Source organism: Chinchilla lanigera, unplaced genomic scaffold (assembly GCF_000276665.1).
Source record: "Chinchilla lanigera isolate Chin_1 unplaced genomic scaffold, ChiLan1.0 scaffold00014, whole genome shotgun sequence".
NCBI lineage: Eukaryota > Metazoa > Chordata > Mammalia > Rodentia > Chinchillidae > Chinchilla > Chinchilla lanigera.
The window spans coordinates 10,930,700-10,957,009 of NW_004955415.1; the positions used below are offsets into that span (position 1 = coordinate 10,930,700).

The 26,310-nt window shown below is 43.8% G+C and overlaps 1 protein-coding gene across 1 annotated transcript in view; it reads right to left on the reverse strand.

The window, feature by feature from the left end:
* Positions 1-26,310, reverse strand: part of Arhgap26 (Rho GTPase activating protein 26) — a gene marked incomplete in the record, with an annotated part of 431,142 nt that overhangs the window by 295,290 nt on the left and 109,542 nt on the right. The window contains 6 exon segments of the mRNA XM_013512302.1: positions 199-328; positions 1,553-1,657; positions 9,411-9,521; positions 17,064-17,165; positions 22,593-22,664; positions 26,220-26,281. Of these exon segments, the coding sequence (XP_013367756.1) occupies positions 199-328; positions 1,553-1,657; positions 9,411-9,521; positions 17,064-17,165; positions 22,593-22,664; positions 26,220-26,281 (582 nt within the window).

A 26,310-nucleotide genomic window follows, 5' to 3' on the forward strand; every position in this document is an offset into this window, starting at 1 on the left:
AAACAGAATATGTCACTTAGAGGCAACAAGACTCGAAGGAGATCATCTTTTCCATTCAAAACTACACTATAAATGACTCGTACTCACACAAGCAGGGATGCGCAGAAGGCCACGCACTACTAAGGACACTCTCCACCTTCCAGACAGAGGGTCTGAGGGTCTGAGCATGTCCCAGCTGCTGCGGCACAAAGCACTTACGTTTCTCCTGAACATAGAGGTACCCTTCCATGGTATACGGGCTGATGGTCTTGTGCTCCAGAGGGTTCTCCTTCATCTTCTTCATCAGGGACTCCACTTCTGACCTAGTGCCTTCAAAGCGGTTTCTTGTCTAGGATGAAAAGAGTTTTACTCAAGGCAAAGAAAAGAAATCTCCATCTAACCTAATAAAATCCTTAGATGTAAAACCAGATCAGAAACATTCCACCCTCTAGGAACTGGGCCAATATTCACTTTAAACAAGTACACTATGGTCTTAGAGACCTAAACCTGAATGACTCTCAAATTCTAGTAATCATCAAAATCACCTATAGAACATACAGGCAATGCCAATGCCCAGGCTCTGCTCCTAGAGATTAATTTAGAACCTTTGGGTTCAGAGGCGTGCATGTCAAATAAGCATCCCAGGTGATTCTGACTCAAGTGGTCCAAGGGCCTTTATGCCTTCAGGACTAAGGTTCTTACTTCTCCAGCTTCAGGGAATGGTGCTCACTGACAGCTCACAGATGGGCCCCTCTGCAAAGGGGAGCTGCTATACTCAAAGTCACCCCCTTACCAGGGTGGCCTGTGCCCCTTCTGAAGGCCTGAGCAGCCCCACGTTCTCCCAGCACTGACTGAGGCACCTGTGCCACAGCTCAGCCCCCGACCATGCTCCATGCTCATTCTTTCAAAGAAGTCTTTGCTGGCATCACCCCACCACACATATGCTCACTAAATAAAGATACTGCATGCAAATCTCCATTTCAGAGATGGCTTTTGAAAGAAGCCAGCCTAAGGAAACAGTTATGCTATTGCAGAACCACTTCTGAGACTGAAGCTTCCCCTTCTCCCAGATGGCAGAGAACCATCCACCCTTTAGACTTCTACAGGCCATGCAATACAACCCACATAGAAACATCTGGCTATTTCCATACAAGAGTACTAGAGACACATGAGGGCCAATATGGCCCATCATACACTGCAGGTGACTGCAGCCCTGTTAAGCACTGAACAACACACCCAGATGCACTGAAGGGAGGCTGGGCAATGGCAAGACGCCCACAGCCAAAAGAAATCCTGACTAGTGGACAAACTTAGAACATAATCAGCAGCAGCACTTCTGAGAACATAAGCAGTGCTCTGAAATAACGGAGATGACAGTCTGACCCGCATGATGCTCTGACCCACAAAATGCTCCTGAGATGCCCATTCCCCAGCTGTCCTCTGAACCTGAGCAAGACCCAGCCTCCACGCATAATTCCAGTCCATACAAGTGGGGTTGCTGGCAAATAGACCCAGACTTCGCTTTTTCCTTCCCTCAACCAGAGAATAGAAGCCTGTTCCTACACCTACTCACATTCTGTATGCTAATGGTCAGCTGTGTCTTGAAGTCACCAAAATCCTTGGCCAGTTCATAACCATGGTGATAAAAGGTGAAGAGTCCTTGCAGGAAGGCCAGCAGCTGTAATAAAGGAAGAAAAGCAGAGGTCACATGTGAAGGCTGAAAAGAGAGAAGACATAGCTGTATCTGAGCTCCCAACGCCGATTTGAACGTCTACAACACAGCAGTAACAATGGCCAGCATTGACTGACTTCCAAATGTGTGCCAAGCACTTGCTTTTCCATGCCTTGTCTTACTGAACACTTACAACAACTATGAGCTAAATATTACTATTTAAATGAGCAACTAGATTCAGAGAGGTTAAGGAACTTGTCCCAAAACACACAGTAGGTAGAAGCCAAGATTTGAAACTAGGTCTCCTCGGCACCAATACCCATGCACTTAGTCTGTGCGCCTCATCACTGCCTAAGAACATCATTTCATCAAAAACTAAAGAGCAGGGCTTAAACTTGGTTTCCTGCTAGTACATTTCCAAGATCATGTTATCACACAAAAAAGGAAAAAAGGAAGGTGGTGTCTTCAGAGTCTGCAGCCTAGCAAGCAAAGTCAAATTAGAGAAAGTGATCCACATTAGCCTTACGCTAAGGTGTATTTTTGAGTTTTCCCTAAACTATTCAAAAGCAAATGCTATGTATTCCTTTATTAAAATATCCCCCCTTGTGATGGTTTCCCTAAATTCTCATTCAACCCCTTTGGACTAAAAGGTAGGTTCATTCATTGTTTAATCTTGTCCCTAGTGAATACTGAAAACATCTGTTCACCACAACTCTTCTAACGTACCTCCATATTCCCCGAAACTGTCCCCCACCCCAGCCCCTGCCACCCTTCACTTCTCCAAAATAAACACACATTCCTGCAGTCTTTCCTCTCTGAGCCAAAACCCAAGGCTCACTGTTGCTGTTCTTTCCTGCCCCTTCGAGAGCCCTCCACATCTTGCCTCCCCATTCTTCAGCTTCTAAAGGCTGACTCACGTTTTCTGAGCGCTCCATCCTGACCTCCCTGAATTGCCTGCACCACAGGTTAGCCTGAGACACATTTGCTTGGCGTCATAGTATTGTATTTAGTTTTCAGTCCCTAAATGAACATATCTTTCCTTATTAAAGATAATTCCACCCCACTTCTTTTCACCTAACTGTCCTTTTTGAGAGGCAGCTCTAATAATAACAGGTAAGGAGTCTCATCCCACCCGTCACTCCCCTCCTTTCCACCTGCTGTGGCAAGTCTGGTAGGCACTGACCAGGTACAACCCACAGGGGGACCTGCCTTCAAGGTCAGCTAGCCCAGTTTATCAAAGAGCTGTGCACGGGGAAGTCCCGCAAAACCCAATTATAGCAATAGGGCACCTTACTCCCACTGCCACTGTGCCCAGCACATCCATCCCCTTAGATCCTCACGAGAGGTGGCTGAGCAGGCACTGCTGCATCGTCTGACTATATAATCACCTAGTGGCATCATATACATCCTGGACATAAGTCAATGAGTGCGCTTTGGTTTGTGTCTGGATGTTCCCCCAAAGCCTCATGCAGTCATGGGTGTGGGCTTCTGGGGTTTGTGATTGATTCATGGTCCAAAGCTGGGATTATGGGTGTGAGTGCTACCCCAGTGCCCTAGGGCAAGTAGCAAGCATACAATATGAGGGAAAGAGGTCTGCTTGCTCTCTCTCTCCTCCCCTTTAGCTCTTGTTGCTTTTGCTGTCTTCTGCCACTATGAACTGCTGCCCTTTAGCCATGCCACCCTGCCTTGGAGCCAGCTGATCATGGACTGAAACCTCCACAAACTGTGAGCTAAACAAACCTTTCCTTCCTTAATTGAGGGCGTCAGGTATTTGGTCTCAGCAATGAGAGAAAAGTAACTAAGACAGAGTGGTAAGCCACACACCTCTGCCAAAGATTAATAGTGAAACCTTTTTTCTAAGACAACCAAAACCTTTGGAATGCTCTACATAAAATACTTTTTTCTTTTCTTTTTTTTTTTGGTACCAGGTATTGAACTGAGGACCTTGCCCTTGCCAGGCAGGCGCTGTGCCACTGAGTTATATCCCCAGCCCCGCATAAAATACTTTTCCAAGTAGGGCCCATATCTTTCCTTCCAGGTGGCTCCAGCATTAGAGAAAGCGCTCTTCTACCAAACTAGCTCTGGAATTCAAAATGAAGATCATTCTTTTGCTCTTCTCATCCCTCCCTCCCTGCAGACTGTAAATGTTGTATGCCATGACTTTCCAGGAAAAAGCACTGGGCCACGTCTCTACTTGAGAATAATGCAGAAGATAAACAGCAAAATTCTAAGGCTATTCCTCTTAGTAACTCTGACTTTCCTTCTCTTAAAATTTTCCTTCTCTTAAGCCTTTCCTGCTCTTCTCTTATTTCCAAACAGCTCACTAAAATGCCTCCTGGGCATGTACACAAGCACTCCAGAGGCAGACAGTGACTTTTATTTATTTTGGTTTTTACTTTCTTTGGTCTTGTGCCTTGATTATCTATTTTTCTACACAAAACAACTCCTTAAATAAGTGTTATTTTTGGCCTGCTTTTCCCATCCTTTCTCCCCTCCGTACCTTCCTCCCTCCCCTCCCACATACTGCATGAACTCTTGAACCTATGACCCAATAGGAAATGAAAGTCCACTCTTTAGGGCACAGAGTGAGGCCCACAGAAGGACTCCAGAGGTGGGAGGATCCATCTGCTTCAAAGAAATGCTTTTACTCAAACACAAAGAGGAAGAGCTTGCTGTAGCTCCCACATGATTATCCATTAAGAGGGGTCAGCTCATCCACGGAGCTACCACAAAGGACAAAGGAAAGACCTTCTCCACCTCTCTCTGCCCTCTCCCCATAATTAACTACAAGCAAAACCTATTAGCTGGCTGAACAACAATATGTTTTTTTTTTTTTAATTTTTTAAGCACAATGGAACTGTATGAGTTAGCACCAGTTGAATCATTCTGAACTACCTGATAAACTCAGGCATCACCATTCACAGAACAAAATTACTGTTAGGTGCAGAACTGTGCCCTGTAAAAAAGATATGTCTGCGTGTGGTGGCACATGCCTGTAATCCCAGCGCTTGGGAGGCTGAGGCAGAAGGATCCTTGTGAGTTCAAGGCCAGTCTGCACTACATAGTGAGACTGTCTCAAAAAAAAAATAGTCAAAGTCCTAATTCCAGTGCTGTAGGATGTGGCTCTATTTGGAAACAGGGTGTTTACAGAGGTAAGCAAGTTAAAATAAGCCCATTAGGGTGAGGACTAATACTTCTATAAGGGTAACAAGACAGGTATCCTATAAAGGGGAGAATTTAGACACAGGCATAAATATGTACAGAAAAAAGACATTTAGGTAAAAATGCAGGACTGGAGTGATGCATTTCTACACAACAGAATGCCAAAGGCTGTGGGCAAACTACCTGCAGTTAGGAAAGGATTCTTTTCTTATGGACTTCAGAGGAAGCCTGGTCCTGCCAATGCCCCAACCTTAGACTTCAACCCCTAGAACTGCGAGACAATAGACTTCCGTCAGGTTAAGCTACCCTGTTTGTGGTATTTTGTCTCAGCAGCCACACCAAATAAATACAGTTCCGGGAATCATCAACAAAGAGGACAGCCAGTAGAGAGTGACAAAAAGCTGAGCCGGATGAGCCTCCCAACTCTCACTGACTCATCTCTAGCAGGAGGGTAACAGCGGTATCTATGAGTGCACAGGAATGATGACAGTTAATTCCAGCACGGGATTACAGCCAGGAGCCATTCTACAAGACAGAGAGAAAGAATCGGTCTGTGACAGAAGATGCACTGTGGTCCACATCAGACAGGAAACAAAGACGGCCAGGACAGGATGCAAGAAACAACAGGGAAAGAATGAAGACCTGCGATGGGACAGAGAGTGGGAAGAAGAGTAGAGTATGGCCCTACAAAATCCTGAGCAAGTGAACTCCAAGGAAGTGGTGCCTGATGAACATGGGGAATGAGCTCTGTTACAGCTTGTGCCTAGATGTCCCCGCAAGCCTCATGCAGTCATAGGTGGGTTTTTTCAGGGGCAGCTGAATCTAGAGTGTGCCACTCTGGGATTGATTCATGCTGCAATGCTAGGATCAAGGGCACTAGTATTAAGGGTGTGAGTGCTACCTGCCCTCAGGGGATAAGGGACAGAAACAGCTATGGTCAGCCTTGCATTTTGGGATTTTTTTGCTATCTTCTGCCTGACATGAACTATTGACGCCTGTCTGCCAAGTCACCCTGCCTTGGAGCCAGCCAATTATGGACTGAAACCTCTCTAAACTGTGAGGAAATAAACCTTTCCTCCCTTAACGTGCAGGTGTTGGATATTTTGTCTCAGTAACAAGAAAAATAACTAAGAATTTGGTACCAGAGAAGCGGGGTCATTGCTATGACTGTACCTGACCATGTGGTTTAGGAGCCTTTGGAGCTGGCTTGTGGGGAGGGAGCAGATTAGGTAAGGTTTGAAGATGCCCGCTGAAAAGCAAGCTGGAACTCCCAAGGCTGCAGCATATACAGGGCACATTTGCTGGACAAACAGAGGATTCTGGTCTCAGACAGGATGCAGAAGGACCACTCAATATTTTGGAAAGCTACTTAGAATGACACTCCATTATAATGTATGAGCTGTTTATTTCTGGAATTTTCACTTGGTATTTTCATACCACAGATGATGGACTAAGACCTTTTTCCTACTCCCAACTTCTGAAGCCACTGACTTGCCTGGATGCTGGGGTGTTCACAGACAAGAACTTCCACAGAAAAGTGAAGTCCAAATGTCTGAATACTACATTCAGCCTTTGGAACAACTCACTTAAATAAATTTTGGGTAAATCTCTATCACTTTTTTCTTGTCCTAAGGTGAGACTGGAAATTTCTTTTGCATATGCGAACTACAATGGCTTTTTACTCTTTAAATCCCTCTGGCACTTCTATATCATCCTCCTGTCCAAGCCGCCACTGACCTGCTTGCTACTTTGGTTTCCTCTCCACTGTAAGCACTGTGCTTAGCAGTAAGGTCAGAAGCTCCTTACAGCCATTGGGGCGCAGCACTGCCCGTGGGCGTCAATAAACACAAGCTTTTAGGTTTACCAAGATGGCTTATATCAAAGTAGGTAGGCCTATTAATATTGGCACGTGGCTCATACGCTCACAAATAAAAAAGAATTGCTAAGTTTCAACTGTCTGCTAGTTTTAACACTTCTGGGTTCCACACAGGAGCTCAATGAGTGCTTCCTCAGATACTTGCTCCATTCTAACAGGTCTCACAGAGGATAAGGGTGGAATTTTTACCAGTAACTCTGAACAAGACCATTACTGCACAGCAAGTTGGCTCTAGGATTTCCAATGCTCAGATTTTAAAATGGCGGCAACTAAGTAACTTAAGGAATTGCCAAATGAGGTGGCTGGGGTGGAATCCAGACACCACAGTTCTAGCACAGTAAAAGATACAAAGACTCCAAAGCTCACTGGAGTCTTGTTGAAACTATCAGCAAGTCTACATGGCTAAAAAGCATTCTATACATTTGTCAATTAGAAATGAGACACAAAACACACTTTACTTAAAAGGAGTAGTCATTTTCTTTCAGATTCTTATAGTTTTCTTCTTTTATGCTCAAGAAAAATACACTTTTTAAATCTAGATAAATCAGAAACTTATTTGCACAAAGACCCCAGGCTTGAGTCTAAATCAGGAGCGATATATGGGTGAAAAATCAAAGGTCTGCAATACTTCTACACTGAAGCCATTTGTTATGGTGATATTTCCATGAAGTCTACTTTATTTTTTAGTAGTACATGTTTGTAGTACATACTGATTGCATTCACTGTGAAGAGTAAATACATGAACACAAGTATCTTAATTTTTTTGTTCTATCTCAAGATCTTTCCATTTACCAATGATCTACCTCCCTGTTTCCTATTGTCTATCCTTTCTTTAGCTCTTTAAATTATTTATACTTTGGGCTTCTCATATAAGAGATGTTAAGTGATATTTAAGCGTCTGATTTATTTCACTTAAAATTGTTTCAGGATGCATCCACTGAGCCAGGCGTGGTGGTGCACGCCTGTAATCCCAGCACTTGGGAGGCTGAGGCAAGAGGATCATTGGGAGTTCAAGGCTAGCCTGGGCTACAAAGTGAGCTCAACATCAGCCTCAACTGCATAGCAAGACCCTGCTTCAAAAAAGACAAAAAAAAAAAAAAAAAAAAAAAGATGCATCCATTTTCCTATGAATGATTCTAGCGTTTTCTTCCTTATGGCAGAGTTGTGCTCCACTGTGTATAAAGAGCACACCTTCTTTATCCACTCATCTGTCGATGGGTATACAGACTGCTTCTAAGATTTAGCTATCATGAACTATGCTGCTATAAACACGAGTGTGCAGATATCACTGTAGTGTGATATCTTTAACTTTTCCAGGAAGATACCTAGAAAGCAAATAGCTGGGTCAAATGGAATTTCTCCATACTAATTTCCATAGTGGTTGTATGAGTTTACATTCCCACCAACAATGCAGAAGGGTTCCTTTTTCTCTATAGCCTCACCAGCTGTTGTTATTATTTGATTCTTGATGATAGCCATTCTTTCTGGAGCCAGATGAAATCTCAGTGTTGTCTGAATTTGCATTTCTCTGTGTTGTCTGAATTTGCCTTTCTCCGATAGCCACAGATGTTGAACATTTTTTCAGGTATTTATTAGCCATTCGTACTTTCTTCTGAGAAATGTCTATTCATTTCAGCTGCCCATTTCTGATTGGCTCTTTCTGGCTTTCTTGAGTTCTTTACATATTCTAGATATTAGTCTTCTGTCCAAAGAGTAGCTACCAAGAAGTTTTCCTACTCTGTACGTTGTCTCTTTACACCGTTGGTTGTTTCCTTTGCTGTGCAGAAGCATTTAAATTTAATATAATCCCATTTGTTGACTCCTGATGTTATTTCTTGTACAAGTAGAGATTTGTTCAGACAGTACTTACCTGTGGCTGTGTCTTCAAGGGTTTCACCTATTTTATCTTCCATGAAGTCCTCTTGCCATGGTTATGTACAGCAGCGCCACAGCAGGGTGGAGGGGCACCATGTTGAAATGAAACCACAACTACAATGCAGTGAGCTAAACTAAAGACAGACTTTTCCCACAGTGCAACCTTTTTTTTTTGGGTGATACCGGAAATCGAACTCATGACCTCACACTTGCCAAGCAGGCACTGTGCTGCTGAGCTATATCCCTGGCCCCACAGGGTAATCTTTCATGCCCACTGGGACACTATGCCCCAGTCCAAATTCCATCATGATCCACTCAATAGAATTTAGATGCTGCTCTGGCTGTAACAAAGCCACTATGAGAAACTGCTTTATATATGGCATCTATTACTACCTGACTAGGCTATAGAGAGGCTCTAAACCAAGGGGTGAAAAGAGAAAGGATACTATGTGCATTCTGCTATTTCCTTGGGTTACTATCACAGCTGAATTACGAGGGAGGGTGTGAAAGGAGGTAAGTTAGGATGTAATCCCTATGGTATAGTAGACCCCTTTTGGACTCCATGACACTTCTTCCACCTGGAGACCAAACATCACAACCCTGGGTAGCCACAGGAAGGCATTACGTATCACTGACCACTCCACCCCCATCAATGAGCTTGTACGGGAATGGCTCCCAGGAAGAGTACAGAAGAGCCAGACTGACAAAACACGGTTCTCAGCAGAAGACACAACACCAAGGCTGGTTGAGCTTCTCATCAACAATGTACGACACTGTAACCAGCTAGGCGGCTAAGATGAAAGGTACAGATCAAAGTACATCACTAAACCCTGCACATCTACTTACAGGCTCCACAAACTCAAACATCTTCCTCTCCTGCACTTCTTGCACCTTGAACACATACTCGAGGGAGACTTCGTAGAAGTGCTGCCGGACCAGGTCTACCTGGCTGTCTGCCTGCAAAGAAGACAGGATGTAAGAGGCAAATCCAGTCACTGTGCAACAAGAACACTGAGTAAGCAGAAAAAATTCCCTGGAGACAATTTTTAAAAGCAAATCAAACAGCATGATACAGAAATATGAATATAATGATTAGCTCAACACTAATTTTATGCCAGGCACCATGTCCATAACTATATAAATAACTATATATAACACTTTGTTTAGTCCTCATTAATTTTAACTATATAACCCTCATTATATTCCTGTAAAAGAAATGATATCTTCACCTCTAAATTGCAGAAAGAAAATGAAGCACACAAACATGAAGAAACCTGACTAAGGTCTTGCAACTGTTAGAGGACAGGACTGGGACTTCTGTCCTGGTGGGTCTGTCTCCAAGACCCTTAATCATTCTTAAGAGCCTGTTATGGTTGATATATTGTGTCAACTTGAGTCTAGAGGCTTGGCTAAGAGACTCAGCAGTTCTACATCTTGCCATGAAAAGGACATGCCCTTACCCTCTGGGATGCTATTCATTGTGTCAATTTCAGAAGTTTAGAAGGTTAACTAAGTGACTGGCCAGGGGCCAGGTCCTCACTTGGTATTTATCCTGAGCCTGTGCAAGAGGAGGGCATGGAAAGCATGTGAGTGCTACACGCCTCCTGGGTCAGGGTAGCCTGCTTACAATATAAGGGAGGGAAAGAGGCTTGCTCCCTCCACCCCCGCTTTTTGCTCTTGCTGCTTTTGCTGTCTTGTGCCGCCTTGAAGTATTGCCCCTGTGCCCTGTCACCCAGCCTTGGAGCCAGCCGATTATAGACTGAAACCTCCACAAACTCTGAGCTAAATAAACCTTTTCTTCCTTAATTTTGGGCATTGGGTATTTTGTCTCAGCAAGGACAGAAAAGTACCCAAGACAGAGCTCTACTGCCTCCCCACACCTTAGTTCCATGGCAGACTTTTAGAGCAGAAAAAAAATTTAGGTGCAGTGGCACAGGCCTCCCAGCTACTTAGGAGGCTGAGGCAGGAGGGTCAAGATTTCAAGGTCAGCCTGGTAACTCAGACTCTGTCTCAAACAAACAAAAAAAAAGCAAGCCTTCTGAACCATCCTCATCCCATCCTTCTTCATGAGCAAAGCAAGCTGTTAGAGGGCAGGGACCCCAAAACAGGACATTTTCATATAAGTGCCAAGTACTTTGTTAATGACAAGGATAAATTACCATTTATCCAAAGAGGATAATTACATTGCTCCCCCAGACACCCACACTTCCCTCTACGCAGGTGGTGTCCAGGACAGGCCCACAGTGGGTACAGTTAAAGCACAGAGCTGCAATCTCCTGTCTAGAGTGAGGCTGAGTATGACTCCATGAGGATGCTCTGCTAAAGAGATGCCCAGCCCTCACTCAGAGTTCTCCATCTGTCCACAAATGGCTGTGACGTGTTCTTTCAAAACACACGTTTCATTGAAAGCACATTTCACCAACAAAGCATTATAGTGAATGTTGTTTTTTAATGTAAATGAACTATGCTGCTAGTAGGAAACAAAACACTGTTTTCCTTAGAAATTAGTCACAACCAGTTCTATAACACACTCTACTGAGACAAAAGAGCACCCCAAAGGATATTTCTTTTATTGTTCCTTTGTCAAGATTCCCGCAGAAGAAATCTGGGATGAATCCTTCCATAATCCCAAAGACATTATGCTACCATGACACTGCCAGATCTTAGTAAATCATTCATTCAGCTATCACAAGCAGTAAGAAAACTTCCTTCATGAGGCATACAGCACAATGAAGAAAAAAACACAGTGCAAACTCAGTCAAATAACTATGTAAATAAAAAGAAAGTTATAAGCTCTGGTAAAATACAAGATACAATGAAGAAGCCTCAGAGTGTGTATTCACGTCTCTCATGCTACCAACTTCCTCCCAGGCAAACGACACATTCACGCCAGAAGGATGGTCTGCTGAGTAACTGTTGAATAAAACAGAGCGGCTAGGCCAAGGGCATTTTCTAAAGAAGATCTTTATCTGGTGGCAATTTTTGGGAAGGACCGTACACCCCCTCTGCCTTGTACAGCTGCTTAGACAACTGGGTTGACACATCTCCCAGCTGGGTTCCTGCCAGCCCTGCCTCGTATATTCCAGCAGCTTTCAAAGTCCTTGGGGTGCAACTGCAACACACTGACACCAATGAATCCAACTTCTTGCTCTGACCATCCCACACACACCTCACACATTCTCCACGGGCTTGCTGACTAAGACTGTTAGGCGAGGGAGAGGATCATTCTGAAAATCTGCAGAGTCTCTCGCAGCATAAGCAAGATGAAAAAGCCAGAAGGAAATTCCAGCAAGGAACAAGGAGCCAACTGTAGCATCAGACAGCTGACCTGGGTGCAGGTTCCAGTTCTACGACCTTCCAGCTACCGGTACCTGTTCCAGTCACTGATCCCACCCGGAAGGTGGAGATAATAATATCTGCCCTTGGGCTAGCAGATGTGAATAAGTGGGAACAGGAAGCGTCCTATGGCTACTGGTTGGTACCTGTCACCAGGCGCTTCCGCATCAATGGGCCGCAGTCCCTGCCCCAACCCTAAGCCAGCACACTATCCCTGGGCCACACATTTCCCGCCTAACAATCTCCTCACCTGGGTTCTCTCACCTGCCCGATCTCCACCTAGCAGCCAGAATGCCTCTTAGACTCTAAGTCAGATGGCCTCTCAGCCCCTCCAAGGCCTCCCCCTGGCCTCCACCGTGCAGTGCAAAGCCCCATGCTACCTGCCCAGCCCAGCGCCCCTCCTCCCAGCCTAACTGGCCCTAACTGTGCTTGGCACTGATCTCTTCCTACTCTCTGATGCTCCAAACCTCTTTCTGGCCGAAAACCTTTGCACTTAGCACTCCTCCTGCCTGAAAACGTCTTCCCCTAAATAAATGTGTATTTCTTTTTACTTAAGTGCCTAATTAGAAATACTTTTCACAACGACCCAATAAACACACACTGTTAATTAGTACAATGAACTTTCATATTTTTATCTTGCCTACTGTATGCTATCGTATGACCCAGTAATTCTGAATTTTATTATACACCCACAGCTTGAAAAACTGTCCTAGCCTTTAATGCAGCTCACGTCTTACTCTCCCAGGCTCAGATCTGAGCTTTTTGGAGAAGCATTCATTAACCACCTTATCTCCCAATTACATCCTTATCACGGTGTGCAATTCTTATTTATTCCTTTCTTTTCTTTTGCATTGCCCACTAGAACACAGTCTGTATCTGTGAGAACAGATACCTTTTCTATCCCAGGGCCCAGAAAAGTACCTGGGTGGCAGGAAATGATCAGCAGACTGAATGGATGGCTCCCCACGTGGCTGTCGGTCAGCACCAAAGCCATGTCCCTGCCGTGACCCAGCACTAACTAGAAACACATAGTTCAATGCGTTTTCCAAAGAAAACAAAAGAAATCCCAACTGCAATGGGATTCTCTCGCCAGCACCCTGGCTTACTGTGGGCCATAGAACTTATAACACCCTGAGACTCTAAGCTGGAATCAGAAGCCACAATTCTAACCTGATTGCCAGACAACTTGCTATGATCTGGATATAGTTCGAGTGTGTCCCCAAAATTCATGTCCTGGGGGCTTGGCCCTCAGTGTGAAAGCACTAGGAGGTGGTGTAGAACCTAATGGCAGGTCACTGGGGCACTGCCTTTGGAAGGGAGGCACTTTCTTGAGGCCTTAGTTAATTCTCTGGAGAAACTTGTTTTATTAAAACAAGACTGGCCCCTCCTTGCTCTCTCTAGCTTCCTGTCTTACCCTGTGGCTCTTGCCATTGTGATGCCACCACCCCCATGAAGTGGTGCAGGAGGAGGAGCAGCTTGCCAGAGCTGGTGCTATGCTGTCTGAAATTTCAGCCTCCAAAACTGTAAGTTAAGTAAAGCTCTTTTCTTTATAAGGTACTCAGCCTCAAGCATTTAGTTATAGCGACAGAATACCAATACGCCAACTCACAACTGTTTCTCTGTTACTTAAACTATAAATCTTCCAGCTTGAACAGACCTGGCGATCATTTTGTGTTTCTCCAAAACTGCTAAGTTCCCAGACAGTAGATCCTTCATGTCACTCCCCATAAAATACCCAGAGCCTGACCAGACTTGCACAGTCCTACACATACTGGTTTTGATACAAACTTCTTAGCCACTGTGGATTGTTTCTTTTACTCCACTAGATGGCAGTGTCATCCCACACTGCCGCCCTGTAATTTCTCCCTCCACAGATTGGGCGATGGACTCAAATTGAGAAGCATTCAATCCAAAGTTCTGCAATCAGGGAATAATTCTGGATAATTAATGGTAGCAGGTTTTATCCAAGATGCGGCAGGTATTTAGTAATGCTCCTAGAACTTAATGTTTAAAACACAAGTGAAGAAAATCATTACTAAATAGCCAGAACATCTTAATAAGCACATCACTTCACCTCTGCTAGGAACTCAGATCCTTCGAATACATTAAAGGAAGTTCCACTAGATGATTGCCCAGGTCCCTCCTTCTCTCCATTTCTATTTGCATGACTTGGAGGGATCAGAGCTTCTAGACCCTTCCTGAGAGAAGAAAACTCTGTATGGGAAAAGGGCTCCACAGCTAGGTGACAGGATCAGCTAGCTACGGGCAGGCTATTCACCAGCTCTGAGCCTCTGTCTCCTCAGATATAACACTGACATCCAGACTTCATGGGACAGCTGTGAGGACTCAAGAAGACCCCTTAACACAGTGCATCAGGCATAAATGTACATTCAATAAATGCTACTAATGTTGTGAGTAGTAGTCGTATGTTGTTAGTGTTGCTGGACATTTCTTTCTGTAATTTAGCATAGGAATACCTACACAGCAAGGCTTGAGAACTGGACCTGAACAAACCAGAACTTGCAGAAAAAACCAAAGCCCAATCCTTGCCCTCCAAGTAATTAGAAAGCATGAGTAGGTAAAAGCCAGGAACACAAAGAACTGTAACAAAAGAGCATAATAAAAAACATTCACTGAGATACATAATGGCAAAGTCTATAGTGCCATTCAACATGGGTAGAGGGAAGAGAGAAGCAGGCCAGTCATAGGGATAATATCTATATTGGTTCAGTAGCAATGGTTTGCCTTCTCATTCATGAATTAGTCAAAATGGGTTTATGAGTATTTTACAAATAAAGGAATGGATGCTCAGACAGCCTAAGGAACTTGCTGCAGGTCACACAGCACATACAACACAGGGTAAATCCAGAAGGAGGAAACCCTCTTTGGTAGCACAGGATTCAGGTCCTTATGCTATGATAACTCAGAGGGAAATGGCATTAGAATGATCCTTAAAGAAAACACTGGATTCATTCCAAAGTCAGTAATATCCAGGCATGGAATGGACCCTCACCAAGGAGACCACTACGCCTACAGGATAACTGGGCGCTCCCGGTATCAGCAGGTGCTAGAACTTCCACCCACCTACTCCCCATTGGACAGCTGCAGTGAGGTGCATGGTTGTGGTGGATTAACTAATGGGCAACATGTAACACCCAGCTGAGCTCAATCAGCGTGGTTCTGGGTGTGGAAGGCCCACCTGAGGATTGTTGCCAGTAGCATAGAAAGACAACTGGAGGGGAAGATGGTGTGCCTCTGCTGATTCTCCTGGAGAAGCTTATTGTGCTGCCTTTCCTGATATGAACTCTGCTGTTCTCATCAGGAGAGGAACTCCGGTCCTTGCTGTTGCTGAGGATGGCTCCAGTTCTCTTTGGTAGAGCTCTGGTCCCTACCTTGAGCATCACCTCATGGCTCCAGTGCAGATCCCTCAGCCTGCTAGTGTAGATCCTTCATCCTGCTGCCTCAGACTTTCTAGCTTCCACCACTGGCCTTTGGGCCTTCCCAGTGTAGATCCTTGATAAAGACTCACATGAGACATTGTCTTGGGCTGCAGGTCTCCAGCTGGACTCATGGAGGACACTTCCATTGGATCCAGGCCCTCAGCTGGATTCTTTGAGTCTCTGGTGCATGGAGAGATCTCTTGCACTCTTCTGCATTTGACTTTTTGTGTGAATATTATAAAATGATCGTATAAAGTATGTGTCCTGTATTAAATCTTTTCCCAAATAAATCCTGACTATACCAATGGTCACCCTAACAGTGATGTATAACCAAGAAGAAGCTGCAGAGCTAGAGAGAGTTGGCCACTGTCAGGTATAGCCAAAGAAATTTTCCTAAAATTTGAGTTCCCAAACCTAAATGCCATCTAGTATTAGAAGAATCAGAACTAGCAAGTGAGGGTATTGAGACAGATCTTAAATGAATTACAGAATTATCAGGAGCAACCTACCTGTCCTCGGGAAGCATCTAGTGAGTTAGGATCCTTATCACTACTCAATGACTCGATTTTTTGGTACTTTTGTGTTTTTTTGTGGTGCTGGAGATGGAACCCAGCACCTTGCATAGGTTAGGCAAGCACCATACCATTGAGCTACACCCATGGCACCAAACAATCAGTTCAAATACTCATTTCAAAGCAAAAATTTCTAAGAATATCACATTCCTATCCAAAGATGTATTTGGAATCATGGTTGGGCGGGAACTGGACTCCACATCTCCTGAGTTACATGCATCTTTCGTCTTTTCACTTGCTGTCAGTACTGGCATGACATGGCCTCAAAAGGAAATGAAACTCAAGAATGATGGGTAGCCTGAAAGCCTACACTTCTCTTCAGAGACATATCATGAGAAAAGTTAAATAAATTGTTAAGAGTTAAATAAAATGACACTCATGAGGCCAAAACAAGGGTTCTACTAGGAAACTGTACTGTCTCCCAGAAACAAAACTTCCTCACCATGCAAATCTCCACAAACTAAATAATACAATAAAACTCCAGGGCTCTAAAGCTGACTTCTCTTTCCAAGTGAAATACTTTTTAAAAAGATCCCATGCAAATCCAAAGGAACCAGGAACAGGCTGATGAGTATTTTCTTTAAACAAGGTTACCAAAACTCAAAAAATGAAAACAAAACCAACACGCCCCCCCCCCCGCCAAAAAAAATATACATATGTATAAATGACAGTAAAACACAATTAAGACAAAAAAGAAAAGACAGGAAAAACTACTGTCAAATACTACTGAAATAATATTTAAAAATTAACATTAAGGAAGGACGAAGAAAACGCTTCAGATGCTAACAATGTAAGTCACTGACATAGACAGGAAATCAGAGCTAAGGAAACAGTGCAGTATTAAGGCCAAGGGTGAAAGAAACAGGAAGACAGATCTCAGCTTGCAGTGAGGAGTGCCAGTCTAGCAATGAGGGCTGTTCCACCAGCAGGCCGCCTTCTTGGCCAGCAGCATAAGCCAGAGCTACAAAGGTGGGTGGGTGGGACAGGAGGTTACAGAGGCAATTCAGGCATCAGGAAGTGGAGGAGGCATCAGGATCAAGCTCCCAGTTTCCGAGGTCTCTGGCAGAAGACCTAAGGTTTCTGGCAAAGAGCAAGCACAGCACTGTGTACAACTTACATATTTTGTTCAGGATATATGTCAAATTTCTTACCTCCTGAAGCTGAGATTCCTTCTTTTTAGAAGACAAATTCAAATGTTTCTCTAAGATGCCACAATACTTTTCTGTCTCTTTGTCATACTTCTTTTTGGCATCCTGGCAAAAAGAATAAAAAAAAAAAAAAAGAGAGAAAGAGACAAACAGAGAAAATGAAAAGAGTAACAGGTTGCAGGAATAAAGCAATTCAGTCGCTGCAGACCCTTCGGCTCCCCTTTATAGGCTCGCTGTTTCCTCTGCACAGAAAAGCAGCAGACAGCAGGGCTCCTGCTCTGCAAATTACACCCATCAAGCCATGCCACTCTCCTGGCATGGCCCTTGCATCTGAGCATCTGTCTGGCACGGAGGCAGCAGCACAACCTCAGAAACAAGGCAATGCCAGTATTGAATACTGCCAAAACCAGAACTCTGCCTTCTAAGAACTTTAATTATGGGGACTGCAGATATAGCTCGCAGAGTCCCTGCTTAGCACGAGTGAGACACAGACACAGGTTTGATCACCAGCATCATAAAGGCATAAAGGAGGGCGGGGGGGAACTGGAACTTCAATTGTGAGACCAAAATTTCTAGTTTCTAATCCACAAAAATGTCAAGCTAGAGAAAATAAGGATATGGAGGTTACATATGAAGCTAATGCTATCCTCAGTGTACCGGGACAAGTTTACACTAAAGCTAAAGCCAGGCTTACCAGCGTTCAAACAGAACACCTTCATTTAGAGACCTACCACCTGATGCCACATATAGGTCTCTATGCTGCAGAATTCGAAACACCATAAGATGGTATCTTCACAAACTTGTTCATGACAACACCATTGATAACAGCAAAACAAAACAAGCAGAAGCAACACCACTGCCCCAAAATAGTGTTTGTCATTATTAAAGCATAGAATATCCAATGTAACTAATTACACGGAAACTGTTCAGTGGCACAAGAGATAATGAAAACTATAATAACGTGATATAAATTTGTAACACAGGGTATCTACCTATGGACAAAGATAAGACAGGTGTAAGCTTAAATGGAAATATCTCAGTTAAGGAAATAGAGCAATGGAAATTTTTCCCTCCCTTTTGGGAAATTTTTATTAGCCTAAATTATTGCCTTCAAAATTAAAAATAATTACAATAATACACATATTAATTCATCATCAAGTCCTTGAGTCACTGAGGTTCTATTTTTATTTCCCATTTTACAGATAAGAAAATTTTGACCCAGGGAAGTTAACTTACAAAATGTCACAGAAAGTGACAGAACTGAGGTTTGGACTCAGGGCGATCTGCCTCCAAAACCCATATTCTCTACCACAGCTGAGGCACTGCCACGGGCAGTCTCTTTTCCTTCCACATTCGAGTGGGGACTGTAGGCAAGGTGGGTGGGAGAAAGCTGGCACCAGTCCAATAAGCAGGTTCAAATTTACTAACTCCTGCTTTTGAGTCATACAGAGCTCACAGAAGGTATTTCTGTGCCACTCTAACGCCTATGAGTGCAAAAAAAATTTTCAAGCAAGATAGGGAAACTCAAAGACATCTCTTTACTCATTTACCTAATTTACAATAAGCACCCACTCTGTTCCAGCTCCACACAGGCACTGAAAATGTGAGACAGAAGCTGACCCTGCCCACATGACGATAATGTTCTAGTAGAGAGAGAAACACAATGAACCAAAAACGAGCAAGCAGCATCGTTTCAGACTGCTGAAAGGGCTGCAAAGGAAACAGAGTGTGGTCACAGAGATGCTTTAGATAGAGTACTCAGGAAAGGCCTCACTTGGAGGGGAGGTGTGAGCTAAGACCTGCTAAACACATGCAGAGTGGGTGGAGCTTTCTGGAGCAGGAGAACAGGTGCGCACACTCTGTGTAGGGAAGAAGCCTGAGCCAAGAAGCCAGGATCTGAAGCCCTCCAGGCTCCCACCCTTACCAGGACCACAGCAAGACTCTAAGCTTCACAGGGTGGGTGAACAATCAAATAATCATTTACACACTAACGATGAAACATAGAGAAGCAAAGAAAAAGCCTAAGGAAACATCACTGTCAAATTTGAGGATACTGGCAAGCAACTCTTTTTCTTTATATAAACCAGAAACTTGGAGCTGGGCTCCAACTCCCATTAATGTGCCATATATCCACTCCTACCAGCCTTGTCAGCAGCCCCAAAACAAGAACCCCAGGGCCAGCACAGTCCAGCCGGCCAGAGATGAGAAAGCCCAGGGAACATGAGCCACTGGCATTCTCTGACTTTCTGGCAACCCCAGCTCCACATTCCATGTTCAAGAGGATACCCAGAGCTATAGAGAGAGTAAAGCAAACGGGAAAAAAAAAGAGAAAAAATGGTACTATGACCTCTGCAAGTGATATTCTTGAGATAGGAGGGAGGCATTCCTCAGCTACTCAGGACACAAGACTCCCACCTTTCAGAGAGGCTGCTGTGGGGTGATTAAGTAAATAAAGGACAGAATTAGGGTCCTGCAATTTATTCCCAATGCTGTAAAGACTGACTCTACGCAAAGCAATATCCCTCTCCAGGACTCCATGTCTTCATCTCTAAGTTCAGAAAGACTAGAAGAGACAATTGTGCAGCTTTCATCTTTCAGCTCAAAGACTGCATAATAAAATAAGGATCAGAACAACCTCTTCTTCATAGGATGGTTCAGATGAAATGAGATAAACCATACATAGTGCTCACAACTGACACATGGAAAATACTCAATAATTTTCAGTGATGGTGATAAGGGTGGTGAGGGCAAGCTCACCCCCTACACCCAGCCCCTTCTCACCAGGAATACCACTTGCCTTGGATGTACCATGTTCCACGGAGGCACACTTTCCAAGCACCTACTGCAACTTGAAATTACACCTTTGTTTGTATCTTTCTGTCCAACTCCTTTTTCTCTAGCTACACCACAAGCACAGCAACACATGTGCTTTGTTCTCCACCAAACATCAGTACAAAGCCAGCCCTGGACACACAGCAGGCTCTCACATATTTTCTTAAGGAAATCTAACTTAATAACCAATATCAAATGGCAAAATGACAGCCACTATCCTCGTGTCCAAGGAGCTATATGACAGATACTTGTTTCAAGTACTTTGTATGAGCTCACTCATTTCTTCCTCATCATAATTCTGTAAATAAGTTCTACTATTATTCCCACTTTACAGATCAGGAAACAGGCATAGGAAAGCTGAGGAACCTCCCCAAGTTTGCATGCAAGTGGCAGAAGTGAGATTTGGACTCTAGCAGCCTCACTCTAGGCCATGCTTAACCACTACTCTCTAATGACTATTCTACTTTCATTATGGAGCCCGGCACTCCCAATCTGCCTACGGTGCATTAGAAAATCTACTTTAACAAACTCAGAAATAAAAACCTCAGGTCATGGTTCTAGCAAGCTCCAGGGTCCTGACCTCCTCAGCAGCCATATCCACATGAAAAAGCCCAAGAATCCCCTGCCTAGAAGCCTTCACTCTACGTGCTCTACAATAGGTGATTAGAGCAACCCAAGCAGCACCACAGAGAAGAGGAGGAAGGAAAAGTAATTTTAGCATCACACAGGCAGAGTTCAGGAACCTCCATTAGGCCACCGCTAAAATCAGCTCAAGAGTACTTTACAGCTCTTAAGATGTTCTTGAGTCTGCTCCCTAGACTACCTTTTAGGAGGTTTTTTAGTTTGTTTTCTCTTAAACTTACATAATACTATGACACAAATATATAAGTTGTGTGGGTGGTGAAGAGGAGGGTATATTGTAGTGCAGGAGAAAAAAGATGTGACAAAGACAGAGGAATGAGAAATGATCCCAAATGCCACCCAAATCACTTTAATAACTGATGGCTATTATCAAAAAATTTAATGACTGATGGTGATTATTAATTGAATGAGAGAATAAAGCATGCATGACAGAAAACATGTTTCACTGGGTGACTATTTCATACAAGTTCTTTTATTTTTACACATCCCACCACTAAAACCCCCACTGGTACTGTATTAAACCCAAAGGGAGCCCACTCAGATTTCTGCTTCTCGGTGGTGACTATGATGACTCCCAGAACAATGCACGGGAAGAGGTGAGGGTGAGAGGCGTCTGCCCAGAAGAAGTAACCACTGGAAGGATGACTCAATGAGCAGGTCTGTTCTGCCTCTGCCTCAGAGAGCTCCATCCCACAGCCTCCCTGGCGCCTCGGGGCAGTGTGTGCTCAGAGGGGGAAAGCACAGGCCCTGAGGCTGCTCCACAGGCGCCCCTCCCAGGCCCTGACCCAGAGAGCCCTTCCCAAAGTGTTCTCCACCCTCAGGAGGTCAACCCAAAGTCCCAGACGAAATGTGAGTAGAGCAAGACTTCCTTGAAATTACACACTCCTTAATCTTGGCTACAAAACTAATGGACACCAATTTCTTCATGAATGTAAACTGAAATTGATGTGAACATGCTGTGAAACTGGAAAAAAAATACCTTTGCCACAGTGTCTTCTTCAAGAGACACCACCCGTTCCTCTGAAAGACTCGGACTAAACATCTTTTTTCAGTAACCCTATCTATTTCTGGGAGACAGGGTGGGCGACTAAAGGGAGTGCGCAAGCATGAGAAGGCTTGAGAACCTGCACACACTCATTCTGGTACACTTCCTCTATTGCTTTTCCACCTACAATCGCTTCTCAAGGACATTTCTTCACAACCAAGTGAGGCCCACCAAGTAAGAAGATGGTGGTGCCCAAAACTCCCTGTAGGTGGCGTAAGGGACTGAGGCTGAACTGACAATTCCAGAAAAACAGGAAAATGTGGAAAGTCTTTTGTCTGTTGATTCCAATGAAAATACCTTCCTCGCAGGTGGCCTCTAACCCTCTACTGAAGGTCAGACCCACTAAGGCTGCCGCGGTTCATCACAGGGGAGAGTGACGCTGGAGAATCTAACCTCTACAAACAAACTAGATTCCCATTACAGTCCTTTAATAGCTCATTTGAATCAGCCAATTTGGGGCTATAGTCCCTCCAGATTGGTGATAATACATGGTGACCCCTGGGTGGGAACAGGCCTGCAGACATAGTTTTTGACCTATTCACTGAGTAAAACGTATTTTCTTTAAATTATTTGCCTACAAAACATTTCCCATAAATATGTGGCTTTTCAATTTCTCTTTTCATTTTCTCATGAAACACTTGAAGATCAAGAGGGAACCTGATGGGAAACTATCTGCTCAGGCTGTGAGACCTCCCCAAAAGACAGTTCTACCAAAAACAAAACAAAACACACTGCCCCTGCATACAGCCATCTAATAACACAAAGGAGATGTAGTGTCTACCTCTGGGTGGTTTACCAACTAGCACAGAAGAAAACAGTGGACTGGCGAATGGTGGCTGATCGCTACAGTTGCACTTCAGTCCCCTGCAAAGTGCGGAGGAGCTAGGGTTCAGTTTATCAAGTAGAAGTTTAAGTATGAGGGCTTACATTTTCCATGGTGTTCTTGGATTTTAAAGGAGCACTTTCCAGACCACCACCTAAAAATCCAACAACAAAGTTTACACAGTTCTCACCTTGGCAGCCCCAATCTGCTCCTTTCGAAACTTCTCCAAAGGAGTGATGAGTACCTCACTGGCATTCTCAATCTGGTGAAGAAAATAAGAAAGGGAGTGAGGATAAGGGACAAAAGCAGGATGAGTAGAGCAGCTCCATCACACACAACCCCCGCCAGTCGTGGAATAAAGTTTGAGTAAGCAATATGTCCATATGTTGCTGTTTGCAATTCTTACAGTCATCAAAACAAAATCTAGCCATCGATTTAAAACATGATATTCCTCTTGTGCATAATCAATATCAACTCTTTAAAAGGAAAAGTGAGAACATCTGAAAGTGTTAGCAAACCACATGTAGGCAGAGGGGAACTGGTTTCAGAGTAGGGTCTAAATTTCAAGCATCTGGCAACATCGTATAAATGACTATTCTTCAAAGTTACAGGTAAAGTAAATCAACAGTCAGTCTAAGTTAAAAATGAACATAAAACACCTCTGAAACCTGCTGACACAAAAGCCCTTCAAGCCTGTTGTGTTGCTTCTCTGGTACAGGACTGGAGCCAGAACATCTGTGCCTCCTGACCACTAGCTATTTCTCAATGCCATCTCATGGGGCTCACCCCTGAGGTCCTACACTCCAATCTACTGTCACCCTCATGCACCTCAAACTTGTCCCACCTGAGGACTTTGCCTCTGCCTATTCTTTCAGATGCTCTGCCCCCAAACCGCTACGTGAATGACTCCTTATCATAATTAAGGATTTAGCTCACAGGTCACCTCTTTAGGGAGGGGTTCCTTGACTACCAATATAATCCCAAGAAGCTGCCCACCATCCTACAAAATGTCTTCTTCAGAACACATATGCCAGGTAGTTTTCTGGTTCAATACTATACACATTTACACACACACACACACACACACACACACAAATCCTGTAAAGATTTATCTGGCTACCACTATCCACAAAGCACAAAAAAAAGCAGTAAAACAAAGGAGCACTCAAATACTTATGAATGAATGAATGAATGAATGAATGAATGAATGAATTGATTTCTGGACTGGCTGCCAACTGTGTGACCAAAGGTAAAACGTTTAACCTCTCTGGGCTCTAATGTCTTCACCTGTACCCATACCAAAATGTATGGGCCAAATTGTTCCCAGCTCTAAAAGTCTATGTTATTTTCTAAGGCAGTACAGTATTTTACAGTCTTTCCTTTTAAGTCATTCATTGGTCACTCTTCACTCAACTAATTATTTCAGGAATCTCACTGCACAAGGCATTATTTTTTCTAAATCACATGCATGTCATTTGCAATGAAACCAACCAAGTCAATGCCAGAAGCCTTGGATGGACACAGTGAAGGACAGGACAATGTAAGGGACAGAAAGACAGGTCTCCAAATTGATTTCTATTTGCCCTTCTCTCAATTTTAAAATTATTTATAATTACATGTTATTCCAGAAAAGTACACTTTAATACTAAAGTGTTGCAATATTTGTTTTTATTTTTTATCATTTGGTACTGCTTAATTGGTTCACTAAAGTGTTTTCCTCAAATCCATTGAAAGTCTCTAAGGCTCACAAAGCTGTGCTCAGCACCCAGGTCAGTGCTTCTCAGCATTAGCTGTACATTAGAATCACTGAGAAGCTTTTACAACCCCAATGTCCAGAACACACACCAACACCTCACACCAAATAGCAAATGATGTCCCAGACATCAGTATTTTTAAAGCATCCCCAAGATATTCCATTGGGCATCCATAACTGAGAATCCAACCCTAACTAGTTCAGTATAGGAAGGCATTTCACATGGGAAATGAAATACCCAAGTCTTTACCACAATCCTACTATAACCTGCTATAAGCCTTGATAAGACTGCTTTCCCATCTGTTAAATGTGTGATCACAGATGGTGAGGAAAAAGGTCCCTCAGGGTCTAAGATTCTATGAGTGTTTACATTCCACTCAGCTTCAAGGACTGTGCTTGAAGTTGGGGACACAGAAATTCACCATCAGTCCTTAAGGAACTTATATTTAATATGGGTGCAGACACATACAGTGACCATCAGGACACAGTGTGAAAAGTGCAGAATCAGAGGCAAGACTAGATGTTCACAAAGCGCAAAGGATGTGGCCAAACATCCCAGGAAGTTAGGGAAGACTTCCCAAAGAAGGTGCACCTTGGCTTAACTGAGCTTAACAGATGATGAACTATTATAGGACACAGAGGGGTGAAAAGGAGCTTGTAATGGCCAAATACTCGAATGCAGACAGCAGAAACTCAATTCACTGACATTAATAATAAAATTGCAGAGGCAAGCTGAAAAGCATAATCCTGCCATTGTTCCCTTACCGCAAGCCATAGCAATCTGCAGGGGATTCATGGTGATTTGCTCACCACGCATCCCCCACCCCCAAATACTGACTCAGCCAAGAAATCAGACTCAAAAGAATCACTGCCCTTTCTTAGGCACTAGCACGTGCACAAACACACAGGCTTTCCCCTCCCTCCACCTGCCCCCAACCCTGCCACTGCCACCACCACTACCTTTCCTGATTCTGTTCAAGCACCAGCAGTGAGCAATCGGGAGAAACAGGGTCTCTCTCCGCAGGGGACTTCTGGGAAAGTAGTAGGCTTCTGCTCTGTTTGGAATTTTTAAAAAATACCCATATTTTTTGGTGTAATGCTGACTTAGGTTTGAATCCAGACTCTACCACTTTTTAGCAGTGTGATCCTGGACAAGTTACTTAACCTTGGTAAGCCTATAATCTCTTTCTGTGAAAAAACTGGAGATAAATACTATTCCACAGAGGCATCAAGACAGTTAAATAGAATATGCATGTAAAGTACTTGACCACATAATGTCTTGGTAAACAGGACTCACACTGTCAGCTATTGCTATAGGAAAAGAAGAAAAATGCTCAAATCTTGGCAGCTTCCCGACATCTCTGGAGCTCTGCTGCCTGGGGACAAGTCCTTCTAGGGACATTCCTGATATCTAAGGGATGTGGGAGAAGATGCCAAGGAACTTTCTATGAATGTGAGATCTCTCACCCTTTAACACTAAACCACATCAGAATGACTGCTAATTCAAAAGATAGCTCTCACAAAACCAGAGAGCAGCATCTGATTCTTGAATCTGTACAGCATTTCTCTTTGAAGATCTTAGAGTTACCTTCATTCATGAAGTACAATTTCCTGGGGTTAGATACATAGCAGGTTCTGTTCAGGTGCTTCAGAATTAAAAGTGAAGTGGTGCTCCTGGCCCTCTAAGGCTCTTGGACAGGTTTAATAAGTCATGAGGCAGAGGGATCATAGTAGAATACCTTCTTTTTTCATTCTGCTGGTAAATAATCTCAAGCCCTCAAAAGTTAAATCATTCAAGAAATCCACCCTTAAGTTCTATACCTTATATAGTTATAGGTACAGACCTAACGAGAAATGTTTCGGGGGACAGAGATACTGTTCTGAAGTTATGCACCAGTAATCTATTAACATTTACAAAAGCCTCAGACTCTGCAAAGGCAAGGCTCACTCCAAGCTCAAAGCACTCCAGTGGCAGAACTCAAACTCCAGTCCTCTGAAAACAAATCTCTCCCCGCTCCATGTGCATATACTGTCTGGTACCAAGAGCATCCCAGCCATACTCACCATCCGTATCCGTTCATCTTCAAGATTCCTGAGGACGGTGGCAAACTCCTGCAAAGACCTTGCTGGAAAAAAGAAAGAGACAGTCGTGAGG